This window comes from Protopterus annectens, chromosome 3.part0 (genome assembly GCF_019279795.1).
Source record: "Protopterus annectens isolate FY-2018-M chromosome 3.part0, PAN1.0, whole genome shotgun sequence".
Taxonomy (NCBI): Eukaryota; Metazoa; Chordata; order Ceratodontiformes; family Protopteridae; genus Protopterus; species Protopterus annectens.
Window position 1 is genome coordinate 933,934,743 of NC_056731.1, and position 23,690 is coordinate 933,958,432.

At 42.1% G+C, this 23,690-nt stretch overlaps 1 protein-coding gene across 1 annotated transcript in view; it reads right to left on the bottom strand.

The window, feature by feature from the left end:
• The window catches only part of NUP153 (nucleoporin 153), a gene marked incomplete in the record, with an annotated part of 2,476,866 nt that overhangs the window by 106,620 nt on the left and 2,346,556 nt on the right, over positions 1-23,690 (bottom strand). Inside the window, 1 exon segment of the mRNA XM_044065729.1 lies at positions 13,665-13,845. Within this exon segment, the coding sequence (XP_043921664.1) occupies positions 13,665-13,845 (181 nt within the window).

Sequence of the window (23,690 nt, forward strand, 5' to 3'; positions counted from 1 at the left end):
TCTCTTAAGCAGAATTAAAAACACATCAAGATCTCATAATCTAGAAGCTGTATGCTTTTAACAACAGGAAAAGGGCAGAAAGAGACATTTGCCACTCACAATAGTGCTAAGTAAAGACACTACTGCCATGACAACTGAAGAAAAAATGGCTACAAACACCCGCAAAGGCTAAAGGCTCCATCCTAGTTAAAGCTAGATCCAAAGTTCCCAGCATTAACCTTGGACCCCTATCCTCCTCTACAAGGAGGTAGGCAGTGAAACAGTAGATGGAAAGACTGGCTCCAAGTACAATGAACCTGACAAAATTAGGGACAGCTTCTGAGCTTGAGATGAAGGTCAAGAACTGGGCAGGCAGAAGCTCCCCCTCACAGACAATTTACTGCAACACAGGCAAAAGGGGGAGGGGGGCTCCAGAATGAAGGGAATCCACCAAGGAGCGCAGGCCAATCAGGCTCAAGAAGCCCTGACAAACCCGACATCTAAGCCAAACATATGGATGAGGCTACCCTCCAAAATGTAAGGGCCAACCAAGTACGCAGCAGCCACTGATGAACACAGAAGGCCTTGTATACATGCAGCCAGAGAAGGGCCTACAGCCAACGTGAATCTCCCCTTAAAAACACAACAGCCTCACAGAACTCAAAAGTGGGTCCCCCACCTGCCTATGAACCCAAACAGAGCAACTTAAAGCCATTCATACCCTACTTACAAGAGAATGATTCAATTCCAATACTGGAGTGCATAAGAATTACTTTGGAGTAAAAGATCTGAAAGCCTATGCCATTTTTTTGGGGGGGGGAGGGTGTATGGGGTGTGGGACAATGTACCTGCGTACACAATGCAGAAAGAGAATGCAGCACCATCTGGGGCAGAAAAGTGAATGTCAGTCCCTAGGAGCCTCCCTCCTCTAAATCTGTGGAAGGCCCCAAACCCAGAAGTTTACAACACTACTTTAATTGACGAGAAGGATAGGCCCTTGTGGAGCATTTCTGTTAAGTACTGAAGAATATGAGCTAAGCTGGGCAGTGTTGTGCCCATCCTCTGAGTCTGGCTCCAGGAACAGTATCTTTTCCACTTTTCAGCATAGGATTTTCTAGTACTAGGCCTCCTTGCCTCCAGAATGACATCTATCACCTGCTTACTGAGGGATGCTATTGGAGAGCTCAAGGAATTAGCCAGGCTGTAAGGTTCAGAGTTTGAAGCGGAGGGTGCAGAATCTGGCCCGCCTGCTGGGACAGCAGGGAAGGGTTCTGAGGCAGGTGCCATGGTTCTGGCAGTGTCATACTGCCCAAGAGGGGGTACCAGTGCTGGCGTGGTCAGGCTGGTGCAATCAGTATTATCCTTGGCTTGTCCTGTTTGATCTTTAGCAGAACCTTTGAGAGGAGAGGCAGAGGGGGAAAGGCATAAACTGAGAGGCTTTCCTACGTAAAGGACAGGGCATCCACTTTCCAAGCTTGACTGTGAGAAGTCTTTGTGGAGAATTTGTACAATTGGTTAGCTGAGGGGAGGCAAACAGGTCCATCTCTGGAGTCCCACATTCGTTCTTCAAGAGTTTGAATATTTCTGGTTCCAGTTTCCATTTGTGTGGGTCCATGAGATTTCTGCTTCGGTCTGCCAGTGAATTTAGCTTGCCTGGCAGGAATTGAGCTTGTAGGTGCACTTGGTAGCTCAAAGCTGTGTGCCACAGAGCCATGGCTAGTCTGCAGAGAGGGTACGAGTGGGTTCCCCCTCCTGCTTGTTTAATGTACCACATAACTGTGGTGTTGTCTGTCTTTACCAATAATTGTCCTGGAAGAATGTGGTCTTTGAAGGCTGCCAGGGAATTCTGTACAGCTAACATTTCTTTTTGGTTGATATACAGGTGCATCTGTCTCGGGTTCCATTTGCCCTGAATGCACTGCCCTGCCAAGTGAGTCCCCCCCCATGCATAGTCTGATGAGTCTGTTAGGGTTTGGGCGGCAGAGGGTAGAGTGAAAGGGAGCCCCTTGTGGCAGCAGGCCTCTGGCCACCAAAGGTACTCTGTCTTCATACAAGGAATGATAGGAATCATTGATTCCAGGTCCTGAGAATGTTGACACCATAGGCTTTTTAGATACCATTGTAGTTTCCTCATATGCAGACTTGAATATGGAATTAGTAGAATGCAAGAGGCCATGAACCCCAGGGCTTGCAGAATTTTCCTTGCAGATAGCTGGGTCTTTGTGGCCAGTAGTTTGAAGTAGGTTGTCAAATAAACTTGTTTCTTTTGAGTGAAGAAAGCCATCTGGGAAGTTGTGTTCAAGCTTCTCCCAGGAATACAAATCTGTTGGCAGGGTACAAAGTGGGATTTCTTTTCGTTTATGGTGTACCCCAGTGAGATTAGAAGCTTCTTTACGAATGCCAGATGTTTTAATAGCAAGTCCTGGCTTTCTGCCTGAATCAGATAATCGTCCAAGTATGGGTATATTTGAATATTTCTCTGCCTGCAAAATGCACTGCCTGGAGCTAGACACTATGTGAATACCCTGGGCGCAGTAGATAAGCCAAAGGGACATGCAGAGAACTGACAATGCATGAAGCCTGCCCTGAAGCGTAGGTATTTCTTGCAAGATTCCCTTATTGGAATGTGCAGGTAAGCTTCCTTTAAATCTAAGGTTGCCAACCAGGCATCTTTGCTTAGCATAGGAAGCAGCTGTTGAAATGTTAGCATTTTGAGTTTTGGGATTAGGTCCAGGATAGGATGCCAGGAGCTGTCTTTTCTGGGTACCAGGAAAAGTCTTGAATAAAAACCTTGTCCCCTTTGTAATGCTGGGACAGGATGAATAGCCCGGATACTTAGAAGAGAGAGAACCTGCTGTTGGCCCTCCGCTCACTGATTTGGGGGTAGGTCTGGCCAACCGTTTGGGGTTGGGTAGGATGTGGAAGTGGAATCTGTATCCTTGGGAAACTATATTCAAAACCCATTTGTCCTGGGTAATGAGTTCCCAGTTTTTTGTAAGCAGGGCAAGTTTTCCTCCTAAGGGGGCAAGCAGTTGAGCAGGGCTTGGAAGGGTTAAGTCATTGTGCCATTTTTCCGTAGGTGGGTTGCTTACTACTCCCCGCTTTGGAAGTGAGAGCCCCCCACTGCTTAGGCCTGTGTGTAGCCTGAGACTGTAACTTAGGTGGTCTGCTGTTCCTGGGCTTGGACTGAGAAGGCCTGGAAGAGACTGGAAAGGACCAAATCTTTGAAGGCCAATGCTTACTAAATCTGGGAGGCTGTACTTGTAGGAAATATTTAACAGTTTGCATAGATTTAGCTTTTTCCTCCATCTTTTTGAGGACGACTTCTGCTCTGTTGCCAAACAGGTGGTCTTGGTTTAAGGGAGCATTCAGTAATTTAGTTTTAACATGATCTGGCAAGTTTTGCTCCTTAAGCCAAGTATGCCTTCTAAGTACATACCCAATGAGAGCAGCCCTGCAAGATGCTTCTAAAGAGTCAAAACCACATTGCAAAGTATGTTTACCAACTTGTTCTGCAGAATGCATTAAATCCTGTAATTCTTTGTGTTCAACACAGTCAGGAATCAACATCATTTTCTGTTTTAGTCCCATAATATGCGGCTGGTACTTCAACATATGAAACGATCAATTTAAAGCCATAATGGCCAAAGTAGCAGAAGTGCATACCTTCTTACCCCATCTGTCCAAGGGTCTAGAATCTCTATCAGAAGGGGTAGGATTTTTGGCAGCAGTAGCTTTAATGCCTTTTAGTTCTTGGGAAATGGTCTCTGGATACGCAGTAGGATTTAAAGCTCAAAAACGTTAAATACTACTAAAACAAAACACACACTGGAGCCAGAATAAATTTTGCGCTTTCGTCCCATTTATTACAGAACATCTTCAGAATTACAAAATCCACCATTTACATCATTTCCTTTTATACCACAATTATTTCAACATCATTTCCTACTAGTATTAATCCTTAAAATGACGTCATTATAAAATTCACTCAACCAAACAATACTGTCACTTCCTTAACACAATATCTACTAATAAAAAAACTATATGCATAATGTAAACGTATAATAATGTTCTTAATATAACTACATTTGCAATACATACAAATGCTAAATTTTATGACAAAAAAATTAAAAATTAACATAATTTAAATAACTTTTGACAAAAACTTTATCATTAATGCCAGGCTTCACATTAGCTCTTAAAAAGATTTGCCATTTCAATTCAATTTTTTCCAAGAAATGATTTAATGAACCTACAAACTTATCTGTTTTCACCTTCTCTATTACAAAAAAGGTGAACGTCTTAAAATTTTCATACGTCACTGAATGTTTGGCTAGCGCATTACTTAAATCTTTCTTCTTAATGGCCAATAAATGTTCTCTAACCCCGTGTCTTAACTTTCGAATGTTTTTTTCCAATATAGAAATTTTCACAATTAGAACATACTGCTAAATAAACTAATCCTTCACTTTGGCAGTCATATCTATCCTTTGCTATCACAGTGCATTTTGTATGTTTAAAATAATGACTTGTACACCCATCATAAATCTACATTGTCTACAATGTGTACAGGGAAATGTTCCTAAACATGTGACAACTCTATTATGGCTCTCATCTCTATATCCATTTTCCAAAATTTCTTTTAAATTTCTAGTTTTGTTATTGATGAAGTTTAGTTGCATCCCAATAATCTTGCTTAATTCTTCATTACCCAAGATAATTTTCCAATTCTCTTGTATAACTTTTCTAATTGCAGACCCATCAATACTTACAGGTATTGGAAATGCATGCCTCAGCTCATCATTTTATTTACATCCTCACTGAATTTATTTTGTTGAAACCCTGTTTTCAGTATAGGCGAGTATTTATCATTCCTGTGTTGTACAATATATTGTAATGCCTCTTCTAGAATATCACTAGAATATCCTATATTAATAAATAATTGTTTGAGGACATCTAACTCTACCTTGAATTGATGGTCATCACTGACCATTCTATTTAGTCTAATAGCTTGTCCCTTAAAAAACATCAACTTTCATGTGCTTAGAATGAAAACTATCATAATGTAAATAATTATTAGTGAAGGTTTTCTTTCTAAAATTATTACTTCTAAATGTTCTACTGACAACATTCATCTCAATTTCCACATCCAAAAATTGAACCTTTGTACCTCTGCCACCTATAGTGAATTGCAACCAAGCCACTGTCTGATTAATGTTTTGGAAAAACTCACCAAGCTGTTCATTGTTACCAGCCCATACAAAAAACATCATCTATGTAATGCCTATATTTGACATTTAAATAAATCCATCTTCTCCAAAAAAGTGACTTCCCACCAACACAAGACCAGATTGGCAAAGACGGGAGCAACATGTGCTCCCATCGCTATCCCAATCAACTGTTGGTAAATTTCCTTTCCAAACATGAAAAAATTATTGTGCAATACCAATTCCATAAGCCGACAAAGTACAAAAATATCTGTGCCACATTCCACTTAGTTTAAATATAGCCTCATGAACTCTATTCCTTCATTTTGATCTTTAGCTGTATATAAGGAAAGTACAGTTTTGTACCTACCATAAATGTAGATGTCCGAACTGGATAGCATCTGCAGTCATAACAACTGGGTTGTCCTGTCGTCAGGCAGCCCTTCGGTCGGCCGGATTCCAAAGTCCGGGTCCGCCGCTGATGTCGCACTTCACCCGACGTCATCTCTGCTGGTCTTCGGGTATAAAGGCATCAGCCGACGCCATTTTCCTCAGTGTTTCTTGCCCCAGATGCCAGTTGCCCTCTTGGAAGGCTAAATTTTGGGTAAATGCCAATGTTTCCAGAAAGATAGAAGGCAAACACAAAAAATAAGCATGTATGTACATATATACAAACAAATACACCATAAGAGACTCCCCCCACCAGCTAGCTATTAGAAAGGTAAATACCCTAGGAGTACCACAGAGGGGAAGGAGGAGGTAATCCTGACTGCAGATGCTATCCAGTTCGGACATCTACATTTATGGTAGGTACAAAACTGTACTATGTCCTTCATGGATGCATCTGCAGTCATAACAACTGGGTAGAATACCATAGCCAACTAGGGAGGAGGAAGAATAGATTATGGTGTGGTTAGGATCCCTTGCAGTACAGCAGTGGCAAACCCTGCTCGGGATCTGGAATACAGAGGTAAATTATAATGCTTGGCAAATGTATGCATGGAGGTCCAAGTAGCCGCCTCAATAATGTCCTTGGTTGCCACTCCTCGTAAGAAGGCTGTGGTAGTGGCTGTTGCCCTTGTAGAATGAGGCCTTATGTTCTGTGGAATTGGTTTTCCATGGAAGGAGTAACAGAATCGTATGCAATTTCCTATCCATTTGGAGATTGTCTGTTTGGAAATAGCTTTTCCTTCCCTTCCTGTTGCATAGGCTACAAAAAGCTGGTCAGTTTTTCTGTTACTTTTTGTTCTGTCCAGGTAGTAGCGTAGCTGTCTATGTACATCCAAGGTATGCAGCACTTTCCCCTCTGTTTTGTGGGTTGGGGAAGAAGGTAGGTAGGTGGATTGCCTGGTTTAAAGACACTCTGGATACCACCTTAGGCATAAATGTAGGATTAGTCCTCATGGACACTATCTTGGTGGAAGATTAGGAAGGGTTGTACTGCCATTAGGGCCTGAAGTTCAGAAACCCTCCTTGCTGAGGTTATTGCCAGTAGGAAAGCAGTTTTCCACGATAGATGCTGTAGGTCTGCTGTTGCTGCTGGTTCAAAAGGTGCGTGTCAACTTTTCTAGCACAAAGTTCAAATCCCAAGCTGGCAATGGTGGTTTCCTAGGAGGTTTTACATTCTTGATCCCTCTGAGGAACTGCCTGAGTAAAGGATGTGAAAAGACAGGTGGATCAAAGCTGTATTCTGCTGAAATAGCTGATGCATGTATCTTGATGGAGGAATAGGACAGGCCTGTATGTAGAAGCTCTGCCAAACATTCCAGAATGTTAGCAATATCTATATTCGACACATCTTTTCCTCTTTCAGCACTCCAAATGACAAACCTTTTCCATTTTCCTGCATAGTTCCTTCTTGTTGAAGGTCTGCGGGCTTCAAGGATAATGTCTTTAACCCTTTGGGAAAGTTCTGGATTAGTTGCTGCTATGTGATGTTCCATGCAGTCAGTTGCAACGTTTTTAGGTTTGGATGCATGATGCTGTAGTTGTTCTGAGTTAACATCAAAGGCATCAGGGGTATTGACCACATTTTGTCCCGAGACATGCTCCTCAGCAATGGGTACCAGTGTTGTCTTGGCCAGTTTGGAGCCATCAGGGTTATCCTTGGACGTTCCTCCTTGATTTTTAGTAATACCTTGTGTATCAAGGGAAGAGGTGGGAATGCATATGCTGTCAGACCTTTCCAGCTGAAGGAGAGCGAATCCACTTTCCATGCAAGTGGGTGGAATGTCCTTGTGCAGAATTTTTGAGCTGGTGATTGAGAGGGGAAGCGAATAGATCTATCTGTGGCATTCCCCATTTCTTTGAGATGGCCTTGAAGATGTCCGGGTGTAGCATCCATTCGTGAGCATCCGAGGTGGTTCTGCTTAACATGTCTGCTAGAGTATTCTCCTTTCCCTGTACAAATATTGCCTGTAACTGGATGTTGTAGCTGAGTGCCAGGTTCCAAAGGTCCAAAGTCATTCTGCATAGGGGGTATGAATGAGTGCCTCCCTGTTTGTTGATGTACCACATGACTGTGGTGTTGTCTGTCTATCATCAAATGGCCTTTTTTGAGAAATGGTCTGAATTTTTGGATTGCCAGTTTTACTGCCAGCATTTCTTTTAGGTTGATGTGCAGGTGAAGTTGGTCCTGCGTCCACAATCCTTGTACGCATTTGTCCAGCATGTGAGCCCCCCATCCTAGGTCTGAGGCGTCTGTTGTGATGGTTTGGCTTGCTTGATAGTTGTGAAAGGGTAGGCCTGGGTTTGACTGGCATGCTTGAGCCCACCATAGGAACTCCTGTTTTAGGCATGGGATTAGTGGAATTTCTGCTTCTAGGCTGTGCCTGTGTTGGGACCATAAATTCTTTAGGTACCACTGTAGTTTTCTCATATGTAGTCTGGCATGTGGAACCAAGATTATGCATGATGCCATGAAGCCCAAGGCCTGCAGAACTTTTCTTGCTGTTAGCTTGTTCTGTCTTGTTAGTGCCAAGAAGCAAAGAGGGAGTTCTTTTTGTTATTCTGCAGTTAGGAATGCCATTTGTTTTACTGTGTCCAATTCCGCCCAAGAATGTCCTTGTATGGGATGGTATCAGCCTTGACTTTTGTAAATTGACTGTGTATCCCAGTGCTTGTAGCAAGTAAATGACCCTTTGTAAATCTGTTGTCAGCTTGCTTTTGTTGTCCCCTTGTAGCAGGCAGTCGTCCAGGTATGGATAAATTTGGATTCCTGTAGTCTGCAGTGGCGATTACAGGTGCCAGGCATTTTGTGAAGACTCTGGCGGCAGTAGATAAGCCAAAGGGCAATGCTGAGAATTGATAGTGCTCTGATCCTGCAAGAAATCTGAGGTATCTTCTGCAAATTGGTCGAATGGGGACGTGCAGGTATGCCTCCTTGAGATCTAGAGTTACCAGCCAACACTCCTTGCCCAGCATGGGAAGAAGTTGCTGTAGGGTCAGCATTTTGAATTTTGGGACAATGATGTATGTATTTAAGGTGGACAGGTCGAGAATAGGTCTCCAACTTTTTCCTTTCTTGGAACTAGGAATAGTCTGGAGTAGAATCCTTTGCCTTGTTCTGTTATTGGTACTCTTTCCACAGCTCTCATCTTTGTTAATTGCATTATCTGCTGTAGAGCTTCTGTTTTTTGATTTGGAGGCAGGTTTGGCATTTCTCTTTTGACTGGTAAAGTGTGGAAGTGGAACCGGTAACCTTGGTCTATGGTTTGCAAAATCCACTTGTCTTTTGTGATATAGTGCCAGTTCTTCGAAAATAAGGTTAATTTTCCGCCTAATGGTGCTGCTATTTGTTCCCTGGTAGGCGGAGTTAGAATCAAGTCACTGTGATTGTGCTGTTGTAGTGGTAGTGGCTGTGTCTGCGCCTCTGTTATTACCTTGCCACTGTCGTCCTCTGTAGGCACCCCCTCTGGATTGATTTCTGCCTCTGGAACGTCTATTCCTCTCCCTTTGGGATCTTGTGGAGTCAGGAAAGGACCAATTTTTGGCAGGCCAGTTCCTGCTAAACCTTGGGGGCTGAACCTGCAAGAAATCTTTAACCGTTTGTACAGATTTTGCTTTTTCTTCCATTTTCTTCATTACCTGCTGGGCAGGTGTACCAAACAAACTGGCCTTATCCATAGGAGCATCTAATAACTTAGCTTTAATATGATCCGGTAAGACCTGTTCCTTCAGCCATGCATGTCTTCTTATCACTGTGCCAGTCATGGCTGATCTAAATGAAGCCTCCAGTGCATCATAGCCACATTTTAAGGAATGGTTACTAACCTGTTGTATGTTATTTACCATTTCTAATACATATTTCTTATCTATAGAGTCATCAGAGGATAGCTTTTCAGTTAACTGATCAAGCATAAACTCTTGGTATTGTATCATGTGAAACTGACAGTTTAAAGCTCTAGCTGAGAGAGTAGCTGAGGTGTAAACTTTTTGCCCCATCTGTCTAAAGACCTGGCTTCCCTTTCAGAAGGAATAGGGTTTTGCTGTGGTCGAGGCTACTGCCTTAGGCCCCTGGGATATAGTTTCGGGTCTGCAAGTGGGGCCTTGTATAGGTGATGATGAGTGTCTGGTACCCTGTAAAATCTATCTGGTTTGGCAGGGGCTGGAGGTAAGGAATCTGGTGCAGTGCAGACATCATTAAATGCATCGTCCACAACAGAGAGGACAGGAGGTATAGCTAAGGGCCTGTGTTGTGGAAGGTGCAGAAAAGTCCTAAGTCTTTTTCTGGAATCTGAGAAATCCTGTTCCTGCCATTGGAATTGTTCTCGCATGGCATGTAAGGTTTCCCCAAAGGAGAATTCTTCTGGTGGAGAAGCAGCTGGAATGGATTCTTCAGCATCTGAGTCTTCATAATTGGAGAAAGGAGCCTCTGGCTGGTCTGTAATATCTGAGTCATCCGCAGAATCATCAGAGGACACAGGCTCGGGGGGCTCTGCTCTAGGTCTCTTTTCTGGGGGCTGAGAGGCCCTGTCTGGGTGAGATTGAGATCCCCTAATTAAGGATATTAAATCTTCTGCCAGAGTAAGCATTTGTGAACTAGAAGTGGGCCTGGTTGAGGGGGGTTTAACAGGCACTGATTTAGTAGATTTGGCTGCTTTAGCCCTGGCAAAGGCCTTAATAGACATGGCTGTAGGAGGCCTAGCAGCACCACGTGCTGGGGTAGAGACATCCAAAGGGATGGTGTCTGATAAGTCACTAGTAACCACTGTTGTAGGTAAAATTTCTGAGGCCGATTCAAGTAAGGTAGCAGGAACCTCAGTAGTAGTCATTGATTCAGCTGTACTTTGATCAGTTTTCTCGGTTTCGGCCGAAACAGAGACACTCATGATTTGCTAAACCATGGTTTCGAACGAAACCACGGACCGCGAGTGTCGGTCTTTTTCTTTGCGTTTTTTAACAATTTGGGTAGTCGGAGGATCCGGCGGCATAATGTACGCAAAATCTGAGCGAAAAACTGTTCAGCAAACTCTGACCGACGCCTAAGCGTTACGTCGGTTGAATGAAGCACAGGCTGAACAGGCTGCTACGCCGTGGTCTGGGCCTAAACAAGGCAAACAGTAAGAGTGGAAATCTTTATGAGGTACTTGTTTCCCACAAGTTAAACAGTTATTGACTTTTTCTGACATCGGCTGAGGCAAGAAAGAGTCCCCAATGGGGTACTTAGCTTTAGAAGTCTTGGTAGTATTCGGTAGTAGTAATCTCTGGATCTGACCGACCGGCACTTGCGAACAGCTTCTGCTTCGGGCGCCACGCGGCAAGAAAGACTGAGGAAAATGGCGTCGGCTGATGCCTTTATACCCGAAGACCAGCAGAGATGACGTCGGGTGAAGTGCGACATCAGCCGAAGCCGGACCCGGACTTTGGAATCCGGCCGACCGAAGGGCTGCCTGACGACAGGACAACCCAGTTGTTATGACTGCAGATGCATCCATGAAGGACATCAGACATCAAATGTGCATAACAAGGTTTCATTTCCCTGGAACTCAAAATGTCGAAGTTCATCCAAAAACATCCATGAATATCTAAGATACCACTTACTACTTTGCACGTTTTTTCGGAAGATCGGTAGTCGGATGGCTTAACGAAGCCATTTTGGAGTACGGATACAGAAGCCATTTTGGAGTACGGATACAGAATACCAAAATAATTTGCTGAAAAGATAGCCCGACGACGAATGGTTCGAGGGTTGAACAAGGCACAAAACCGACAGCGAGGGATGTTGTGGTCTGGGCCTAAGCAAGGAATGCAGTACGAAAGAAAACCTTTATGAGGTACTTGCTTTCCACAGGTAGGACAATTGTTAACTTTTACTGACATCGGTTAGAGCAAGAAAAGGGATCCCCAACGGGGTACTTATCTTTTTTGAAGACTTTGGTTCTGAAACTCGAAAACGAAAATTTCAGGAGTTGGCCGACTGGCAGTTGCGAACAGCTTCTGCTTCGGGCACTGCACGGCAAGAAAGACTGATGTAATGGCGTCGGCTGCATGTTTTATACCCCTGACGACCTGACATCATGGAAGAAGTGAGAGCATCTGATACAGGAATCCAAGACTCTGGTATTCAGGCCGGCTGAGGGCTACCTGCAGGCAGATAACCCAAATGTGATGACTGCAATAGTGAAACACGAAGAACATCTAAGCAACTCCTACAATTAATTACTTCAGAAATGGAAAAAAAATGCACCCCAAGGGGCAGACAACACAAAAGAAGTTTTGAGTCCATCCTCCCCAACTCAGGGTCTGGACTGTGGGTGGGTTGGTATGACCACGGAATCTAATTTCTCTGCTAGTGAAGTCCAGCAACTGCAAGTCTAGAATTCACAAAAGAGGTGAACAAGTACTTGACCATTAGCACTCGAGCCATAACCCTGGTGAAGGATAACCTTGTTTAAAAAAAAAAAAAACCCTCTAAAAGGGCCAGTAAGTTTAAATGAAGAGAAGGACAGGCCTTAAGAGTAAGAGGCCTTTGCAGAAGTACCTCTGACCTGTGACTGGGTAACTGTAGATGCTATTATCCATAATCAGGTTGGGCAGACAAATGATCAACCTGATCAGGTAACCAAGGATAAGAGTAAAGCACACTCCAAGATGCATCATATCAGGACAGGAACCGAGATGCAAGTCTTCCAAGCCTCAAGCACCCCAGAGAAATGCTGGACTGGAGCAGAATCAAATATCCATTAGCCAAGAACAATCCCTGGCCCAGGGAGCCACAAATGAGTGCAGATTAAAACAGATCTACGTGTAGGTAGCACAGATGACAGGCAGTCATTCAAGCAAAATTTCAGGCAAAACTTTAACATAAAGGGGGCCTCTTTCAGCCACTGCTCTTTAATTCAAAAACTGACCACAGAATAAACAAAGGGCAAGCATATACAAGACTACTGCACAGATGATAGCAAGCACTAACATCCAAAACTGAGCATAGAAACAAATTATGATCAAAGTGAATGTATGTTTGCATAGTCAGTGTGTGATGCCCACAGCATTTATCTTCCCTCAGAAAGGGAACTTCAGATAATTAAAAAAAAAAAAAAATTGTTGAACCATGACTTGTTGGAAAGGATAAACCTAATCATAGGACTCCTCACTGAGGGTTCTCAATGGTAGAGCTAGACTTTTAGCTTTGTCAAATTACTGAACTAATGTTCCATTATGGGCATCTTACATACATTCCAAAGTTCTAATTCTGAACACACTGGTATATCTAACAAAAGTACAATCTACTACCCTGTAGAAATTCCGCATCTGCTCTTTTTTAAGGAGCACATCTTCCCTTTCTACTTTCCAGTGAAATCCTAACCAACCCCCTCTTCCTCAGAGCTGGTTAACATGGCACCCAGCACTTTTGGGTCTCCTATGCCAGTTGCAAAACATGGGTGGTCACTGTTAGGATTTTCTGCTACTAGGCCAGACCTAATATTTGCCATTAAAAAAATCTGAAACTCTTGTAAGCATATCAAAATAATAAATTATTTTTTCCAAACATCTACCCTACTGTGACATCCTACAGAAGCTCTACATCATCTCTGCAAATGATTGTTCTTCATTAGCACTCTTCAAGAAAAATCTTGATGAGTGGATGGGAAATAGGAAATACACCCCGGGGATCACTTCCGTGTGTCTGCTGGACAGTGGCACAGGAAAATAACTTTCTTGGGCGGCGTAAGCTATGGAACCTTGCTGGCTAGGCTTACGTAGGCCCTTGGGCCGATAGCCTAGTACCTACCTATGAACCTATATAATTTATGCTTAGACACCCACAAATTTTAAACATGTTCTGCCAGTCATACATAACAGTAAAGTCTGTAGAATAAACTTATAAAATGCAGTGTTACATATACAAAAGGTTACACCCCGTTTAACTATGACTTGCATGTTACTGCCATGAAATGGAGGGGGAAGGGGTGGGGAAGAGTGAAAAAACAAAAACAAACAAAAAAAAATTACAAAATTTACAAACATGCATCTTACCCTATTGTGAATGCTGGGGTCGGGTTAAACTGGAAACCACTAGCACTAGTTACTGCAGTCTGTGCTGAGGGTGCAGCAGCTGTTGCTCCTCCAGTGCTTGCACCAAACTGAAAAACACCACTTGGATTAGCAGAAGCGAAGTTGAAATTTGAAACATTAATACTAGGAAACTGAAAACCACCTGTAAAAATCAAAACGATTAAAATTATTTTTCTGAATATTGAACAATTTGTATAAAAACAGACAGTAATTGGGCATACTTTAGAATTCTTAGCGTTTGATCCTTCAACTCAGGCAATTCAAAAATTATCTTACTGTTTAGTACAAAAGCAGGTAAGAATGCTACCTCATAGTAACAGCAATGTAGTCATTTTAACCGTAAGTACTAAAACATTGAGACCAATTAGTCTACAACAATGCAATACCCAAGAATCACACAGTATGAAAGACATAAAAAAAACCTCTAGTAGTACAACATAAGCCACAAATATGACATTTTTTTCTTCTCAATAACAGGCAACACTGGCTACTAGTGGTAACAACATGAATACAGAATGAATTCTAACAAAGGAAAATGTTGGAAAACAAACCAGTTGCTAAAAGGTGCTGCAAATGGAATACTCATACTGAATCTGCTAACAATAACTGTCAAAAAACCTTCCTAAAGTTCTCTTATGCAAATGTCAAATACAATTCTTAAACATAAACCTTACTGTCACAATGGTAACACCATCCTGGAAGTTGTCCACTCTGCTTTAGGTGCATTTAATCTAATGGCTGCCCCTCCAATTTTGTGCGGTGTGGGTCAGTGCTGAAATTTGCATCTTCAGGGTCTTGGCCTTTACCTTAACTGCCAGATCTTCTGCCTAAGAATCTTGACTTAATACTTTTGACACTTGTGCCTTGAAGTTAGTAGTACTGAACACAAGACTGGTCAATGTTTGGGGTTTCTCCCTGAATCTATCCAAAGACATTTTCCTAATTATCTCTAAAGACAAAGCATGTATACATTAATAGGAAAAAAAAAAACATTGTTCTAACTTTTTAGATTTACAAACATACGTTGCATATGTTTTCTTTCTTTTATAACTGTAATTCATTCCAACATACCAAATTGCTAAACTCCTGCCTTCCCTTAATCCTCCTGAACATTATGCTGAATGTATTGTTCTAGCAAATTAATTTCTATGTAATTTGCTCCTTCACTTTTCTAAAGAGCCCACTTCCAGTTCCATCATCTCTTTTACAATATTCAATACTTCAAATAAGTTGGTTAAATTTTTATTTCCATTTTCTAGTAATTGCTTTTAAGGCAGCCACCAGAATTAAACTTAACAAGGCCTTACTATGTCTAGGCAATTCAGATACTGTATCCCAGCTCAAAAAACACTTCCGTAGTTACACCCATTTGCTCTCTCAATATTTTGACAGAGTACTCTGTAGGGAATTTTTAAAATATGCCAACTCATTACACTCCCAAAGAACATGCTCCCAGTTACCTTTTTCTTACACATCATACCCAAACATCTGCTACCTACCTCAGGAAAAACTGTTTGAAGCCTTCATGGGGTACAAAAATACCTATGCAATCACTCCCAAGCAAAAAATCTAAATCTTATGACCTTAGCTGCATACTTGGGAGCCATAGACGGTCCTCCCCTTGTTCTCTTGTAAATTGCTTTTCTAGTCTCTCTTTCCAATCTTTTCTAACCTCCTCTGATCAGTTCTTACAGTTATCATGACATACTTCATATGCTCTACTAATTATCACTTTCTTGCAGTTTCCATTCTAGATGTAACTAAATGCTCTATTTTACGTAGGCCTTTCACTTGGGTCTCACCTATCCCTTTCTGTTTGGCTATACTTGGATATCAATTCCCTGGAAGGGAAGGAAGTCTCTAACTTGCAGCCCAAATTACTACTTGACCTCATCCCGCTATATTTCCTTTCCCCCTCTAGTTATTTCCTCCCCAATATATTTGTTGCTTTGACAGAGTTCTCCCATAAATTCCAGCCACCTTGTCCAATTTTCTATACACCTACTTACAGCCATCTCCATTGACAAAATCACCATTACCCATTCCCAAGTTAGCTCAGTTCTTACCATACTTTATGCTAGTTCATGAATATAGTATTCTCTATGGTCATTGCCCTTAAAGCTCTGCACCCAAAATCCAAACCTTTCCTTATTTCTTTATTCTTCCCTCCATGTCTTCATTGTTCTTTTCCACTATGAATAACCTTCTACTTGTGTTATGTATACAAGCCTTAACTGTGCAGCTATAAAATATATCTTCAAATTAGGTAATCCTAGACTACCTTGTTCTACTGGAAGGATCAACTTATTCCACTTAATTCTTGCCTCTTACTCTCCTAGATTAAGACTGTCAGCTCTATTCAACTATTCCCTACAGCTTTCTCTTGTGGTTGTTAAAAATATGCCTGAGCTGCATATAAAAACTAAAGGGACTAAACATTCCAACTGCTTCCATCCTACTTTCCATACCCATAAAAAAGAAGTTATGTACTCACCATAACATTCCAGCTGTGTTGTCCATTTTCAATTCTTCCTCAGCTGATGGGTTGGATCCAATCATTGGATCTGACTCTGTCATTACTAAAGCTTGGGGTAACCAAAAAGCTCTTGAGCTTCTCCATTACCCATAATGCACCAACCCTATGGACATTGCTTGCTGATTTTACCACACACAAAAAAAAATGTTTAACATGCATAAATATAGGAAACATTAAGACTGCATATACTCAGCAAAAGAAAAAAAAACTATATATGGAGCTCAATATAAAGGACAATGATATCCTAACAACTCATTTGTCTGTAAGTTTGTGAATAGAAGGGATGGAGGCTGGTGGGTGGGAAGTTGAAGAATGAACATGGACAACACAGATGGAACGCTAGGGCGAGTACATAACGTCTTTATCTGATGTTGTCAATTTTCATTTAATCCTCAACTGATGGGACACAGTCCCCAGCTACCTACAATCCTGGGTGGCACAGTTGAACCACAATGCTCTACCCCCCTGGAGACCATGAGTAATAAAGGTATGGGGAGTAGCCCAAGTTGCTGATGCACATATGTTGTCTATGGAAGTTCTGGACAGAAAGACTGAAGAAGTTTCCATAGACCTAGCTGAATGAGCTCGCACCGGTTTTGGTAAGGTATAACCCAATTTGTTACAGATAAATGAAATCCAACCAGATAGCCATCTGGATAAACTGACTTTTGTAAATGGTTTACCCAATTTCACTTCTGCAAATGAAACAATTGGTCTGTTTTTCTAATTTATTTTGTTCTATGCAGGTAAAAATGTAATTGTGAAGATCCAATAAATATAACATGGAAAGAACACTGGCAAATTAATGGATTGATTGATAAGTAGATTCTGACACCACCTTGGGAATGAAGGAGGCATTTGTTCGCAGCGTCACTCTATCCTTGTGAAAGATCAAGTAAGGAGGTTTTGAAGACAAGGCTGAATCTCTGAAATTACTAGGTAACGGCTACTAGAAAAACAGTTTTCCAAGTAAGATACTTAAGCTCACATTTAGCTGCTAGTTCAGAGAGAGAATGGGTTAGTTCCTGAAGGACCAAACTGAGACCCCATGAGGGGACAGTGTCCTTAAATGAGAGTCTCAAAAGAAGAGTGCCTTGCAAGAAAACTCAGCAAAATTTATGAGAGGCTACTGAAGAACCTTCAAATCCAATGTGAAAATTTGATATTGCTGATAACTGTACTTTAATGGTTGAGGAACTAGTCCCTTCTTTAAAAAGCAAAGCTAAAAACTAGAGTACGTTATGTATCGGAGATGAAAATGGCTCAACACAATTTTATTGTACCCAGTAAACAAACCTTTTCCATTTAATTATATAAAGTTTTCGTGTTGAAGATTTATGGGAAAACCAAAGTACATGTCAGACAGGGGAAGAGAGCACTGGTTGTCTGGCTATTAATAGAATGAAAGAAACCAAGCCGTCAGCCTGAGGTTTGAGATGTCAGGACGGATCATGCCCATGAGCTGAGACAGGAGGTCCGAAGTCAGATCCAGAATCCAAGGTTAGTGAAGTAAATGAGGCCTAAGTAAGGAAAACAAATCTGCCGAGGTCAGTACGGTGAAATGTGGATGACTCTGCTCTTCAACCTGGCAGCTTTCTGCAGAAATTTCAGAATTAATGGAATGGGTGGGTAGACAAAGTAGACCAGGGGACCAATCATGAAGTAGAGCATTCCTCTGAGACTCCCCTTGTGGGGGGATTAGAATAAAGTAGCTGCCGCACTTGTTTAGGGGAGAAAAAAACATTGCAAGGCTGGCTCCATTGACAAAAAATCATTTCTGTCACTTTTGTGTTGAGAGACCACTTGTAAGGTAGAAGAATGTACCTGCTCAGTTTGTCTGCTATTACACAGAACTTCCCTGGAATGTGCGTTGCTATGAGAAACTGGTTGGATGAGATGGCCACACACTGAGTGCTACTCTGCACAAAGGTTATGATCCGACCCCTCCTTGTTTGTTGATGTACCAAACTACTGATAGGCCCTGAAGGGAGAGCATCCTGGAAGGCCTGCAATGCTAAAAGCACTGTTCTCATCTCTAGGACACTGATATGCAAGTTGGCCTCTTTGGGGGACCAAAGTGCCTTGGACTGTTTTCCTCAGAAAATGCCTCTACCCCACCCCAACTGGAAAGTGCCCATGGTCACTATGGCCTTGGGCTGAGGGGGGAATGAATGGATGGCTTTATAGAACTTGATATGATTGTATCCACCAGCTGTGAGCTCTCTTGCACATCTGAGTGATTCGCATCAGAGTTGACATGAATTGACAAAGTCAACCATTGTGTTGCTGAATCCACTGGAGAATCCTCACACAAAATCTGGGTAAAGGTACCAGGGTTATTGCAGCTGACATTGATCCTAGAGTTTGAAGGACCAAGTGAGCTGAAATCTTGGTACTGCACATTATTTTTCTGACCTGTGATCGGATAGCTTAACTACCTTCCTCAAGAGTACAAACTACCATTGATTTTGTGTTGAAAACTGCTTGTATGAATTCCAATTTTTGAGTCAGTTGAAACTTGTCATAGGTTATGGTTATTCCCAGATGAGAACAAGTCTGAAGAACCCAATCTTTTGCCCTTACCAACAGATGTCTGATTGGGGTAGTAATGAGCCAGGCGTCTAGATACAGAAACACCTGGAATCCCTGCAGTCTCAAGTGAGCTGCTACTACTGCCACAACTTTGATGAACACCCTGGGGGGTGTGGCGAGGCCAAAGGGCACAGCTCTGAACTGGTAGTGATCGGCTCCCAGCCAGGAGAGGCATTACCCTTCTGGATCGTCTGTTCATCTTTATGTGGTAGTATGCATCCTGAAGGTCTACACAGCACATCCAGTCGACCTTACCCAGAAAGGGGAGAACCATGACCATCCAAAACGTGGTATGTTGAACTGACTTGTTCAAGTTGCTAAGATCCAAAACTGGTCTTTAGTCCCCAGTTCTCTTTGGCAGTAAAAAACCTTGAGTAAGTTCTGAATTCTATCTGGTCTGGTGGGACCCCTTGGATGACTTTTTTCTAGCAGCTTTTCTATTTGAATTGCTGCTTCTTCCCTTTGACTGGGTGGAACATCTGGGTTTTTTCTTGAGATTGTAGGTGGGAAGCAAAAGGGTATAATATAGCCTCTGGATATAATCATCAGCAGTAAGTACCTTTTGTTATGTCTAGTCAGGTTCTCTTGTGCAGAGCTAACTGACCCCGGAATGCCTCCAAAGGAAGACAACCGGGCCTTTTTTCAGTAGCACTGGTAGGGTCTTGTCAGAGAAAGAATCTCCAGACTGCTGGTTTTGTGGGCCTCCTGTCGTGAGGGTGACATCAGCCATTAGAGTTCCCCCCTCTGTCCCGAGGGGAACTTTCTCCATGTGTGTGCCCTGGAAAAGACCATGGGACTTCTTGAACATCATCTTCTGACTGCCTCGTTGATTACTAAAAAAAAGATCTTTGAGGGGGCTGAAAAAACTCACACCCACTGCAGAAAGGGTCTTTCCATCCTTCGCACACCTGGATTATGTGTCGTTCACTTTGTGGCCAAACAAAGACGTCTTATCAAAAGGAGCATCGATGAATGAAGACTTTAAGGGCTCCGCAAAATCACACAAGCGCATCCAGGCATGCCTCCTAATAGATATGCCTGAACCAGCTTGCTTTTGCGGTGCCTTTGGCTGCAAGCGAAATAAGCTTCTTGGAAAAATTTGAAATAGATTGTAAGGTAGCCAACTGAGAAGTCATGGATGACTGGACCTCTGCAGAAATAGATCCCGAGAGGGAATTAGTCCAGCAACTTTAAGGCAAAGGTTGCCGAAGCAAAGACATGCTTCCTAAACCTGCCAATCTCCTTAGACACACTGTTAGGGGGATGAACAGTGGAACTCTGTTTGGCAAGTTCCTTTTTGGTGGCTGCCTCCATGACCATGGCATCAACGGGCACCCCTTTCTACTAAAACTCACTTCCTGAAGGTGGTGCCAGAATCTTGTCTGGTCTTCTGGGTATGGGTTCAATTGTGTCAGGTTCCTTCCACGCCCACCGAGAGACCAAATCAATGAGCTCATCGGTGGGTGGAGTAACCCAGAAGGTAGCTGGGTTAGTACTGACAGCCTCCAGGAATAATGACACCTCAGATGAAGGGTTGCTGGGGGTCCAGCCACCTGTTTTAGGATCTCAAGGACGTCTCCAAATGAGACATTTTCTGGAGGTGATCGTGGGGACCCTTCACCTTCATCAAAATCCGTATCCTCAGTGACTGACTCTTGTGGAAAGTCCAAGTGCTTCCTCTTGCGCTTCTTCCTAGAGACCTCCCTCAGTGGAGTGCTCTGGGGAGGTATTGCAAGAAACTGTGATACCCTGCTGGGAAGCCTGGAGATCTCAGACTGGCTGTCTCTGTGGTACAGAATGATGAGGTTCTAAGTGCAGAAACATGAGGGTAGAAGACTGTCTGAGTGGATAAGATCTGTTTGTCCTGTTGGAGCAGAGAACACCCTCTTCACAACCTTGAAGGCTGACAGTCACGGACAGAGAGAAAGAGACCCTGGTGCCAAGAAGGCAAGCTTCTGGACTGCTGTCCTCATCCACTCTGAAAGGAATCTCCCGAGGAGGAAGTTGGAGCAGAGCTATTCATGCTATAGCTCCGAGGGGCAGAGACGGCTCTGACAACTTCAGAGTTGACTCCAACAACTCGGACCAGACAGGGAAGCTTTGGCTCCAAGAGTTGTCTGGAGCCAAGAAATCTAAACTGGAGCACTCAGAGTAAGCTTAGGATCCAAAGATAATGCTATCTTCGGATCAGAGCCAGACTGAACCGGAAGGCTCACCTCAAGGGACTCTGCAGCAACCAAAGTAATCAGAAGAGGAAGTTGAAGTGGTGGTGTGGTTGATGGATGGGCCTTCTGATGTGAGAGGGTAGGAGCTTGCAAGACACCCATCTTAATCTGCGACAAGAGGAATTTCAACTTCATTATTTCCACATCTTCCTCCGTCAGACTTCTGGATAAATCAGTCATGGCAAGAGGAGGACTAGGGTGAGAGCACCCTGGAAGGCACAGGATCAGTAAATGGTGAATATTTGGTCCTGGGAAAAACTACAAGACTCTAGGCAGTCAGACCTGATGGCTTTTTTTGGTCATGTCAGAGATGGTTGGATCAACTGTTTTTTTCTTTCTCGGATCCGAAGGAGAAAAACTCTGGAAATCTTTTTAGATCCAGCTTGGACATTTTTTATGACAGTTGAAAAACTGAAGTAGATGAGCTGGGAAAGCTTCAGAGATGAAGGCTTTACTTCCTTAATTTTACATTTGGGGGATTCAGCCCCGGATATCACTTCCCTAAATGACAATGGTAACAATCCTTCAAATATAAGTTTGTTTTTTCTCTCTACTAGAGTCCTATGATTGAAATTACAGCACAATGAGCAATCCTCTTGCAGATGTTGTGGCCCTACATAACAAACACAATGTGTGGGCATCTCACAGTGGTAGTGTATGCCCCCACTTGACACACTTCTTATACTCAGATGGGCCTTTTTCCACCACTCTATTAACTATAAAAAGAAAAATGTTGAGACAGTTCATTTTTTGTTCAAAGAGAGCAAAGGCAGGAAAACTTTACCAGCGATGGTAAGAAAGGACTACACCAGAGTGTAGAAAGGTAAAAAGATAGAATTACAACTAGACGCTAGATACAGAAAGGGAGAGAGGAGAAATTACCAACTATGGTAATTGAAATATGAAATCATACGAGGGTAAGGGATGAGAAAAGTAAGAAATATAAGGATTTAAAAGATTTTCAAAGAAAACATTATCACTTACCTGTGAAAGTCTGAGAGCTAGGCGGACCACTGCTAAAAGCAGGAAATGAGATCTAAGGTAGCTTAGGGTTGGTGTGTTATGGGTAAGGAAGAAGCCCGAGAGCTTTTTGGTTACCATGAGCTTTAGTAACAGCAGAGTCAGGTCTCAGGATCACATCTGAACTCATCAGTTGAGGATAGAATGAAAATTAACATCACATCAAAAGCTCCTAGTTTCTCAGTTTTTGTATTATCTTTTGTTTAGTCCCTTCCAACATATCCTTAGCTGCCATAACTGAAGCCTTTATAATCCATACTCCTAAATATTTCATCTTATTGTTTCCCTACAAAAATTGATACTGTTGAAACAATTCATGTGTAGGTACACAGTTTACAGATATAGCCTTTGGTTTTCTTCATTAATTTTATATCACAAATAATTCAATAAACTGTTTCAAAATGGTCCATAACACCAAGATGTCCTTTACTGGGTTTATCAAGTACAAAATATCATCACCTGCAAATAAAGCCAATTTTTCTTGATTACCATACCAATTCTATCCTTGAATTTGAGTCCCTTATTTTATTTGCCAATGGCTCTAAATATAAAGCAAATAAAGAGGAAAGAGGATACTCTTGTCTGGCTCCTGTGTTCAAACACAACTTATCAGAGAGGAACACTCCCACTTTAATTCTTGCCTCTGATCCACCGTACAGCATCCTAATTAACTTTATTATTGTATCAGGGAATGCAACTGCTTCCACTGCCCTACTAATAAAATCCCAATGTACTTTGCATCAAGACCCACCAACAACAGTGGTATTTTCTTACATTCTGCACTGCTCTGGATCATTACTGCTCTATTAATGTTGACCACTGTTTGCATCCCCTCCACAAAACCACAATGATCTAAATTCATCAATTTTGGCAACACATTTGCCATTCTTTTAGCTAGTACAGAGAAACACTTTACAATCATTGTTTAAAATTGAAATGGATCTTTATGAAGCTAGCTCTGACAGGTCATTACCCTCTTTGGGTAATACAGCTACCACAGCTTCCTTCCAAGATGATGGTTTTACCCCTCATTTTAAAATATTAATAAACAAAATTTTCCATATCTTTACCACTTTCTTCCCTCCTAACTTCCAAACTTTTACAGGAATACCTTCTGTCCCTGGAGACTTCCCAGTACCTTGATATACATAACCATTTTTATCTCATTTACTCCTATCTTAAGTATGAGTTAAGCCTCATCTTCCTCTAACGTTGGCGTAATTACAATCTTCCATAAATATTTCCATTTCTGCTCTTTCAAGATCTCCACATTCCTATCTCTACTTTGTACACATTTCCATAAAATGCCTGAAACATCTCAAATGAAGATATAGGTTATCTGGTTATTTTTCTTGTCACAGGATCCTTATGTTTGGCAACAACTCTTGTGTGTGTCATAGTGCTAAAGGTTTCTGTACACTGGAGTTATCAAAACGTGGTTGCTTAACAGATATTTTTTTAATCTCATGCATAATTATCCACATATATGCCAGCATAATCCATCTCCCTTGCCAATATAACCCCTTACTACCACAAATCTACCATTACTGTATTTTTTTCCTCCATCACTATTAGAGCCCCTTTAATTAATCATTATTACTGTCCTTTTATTTT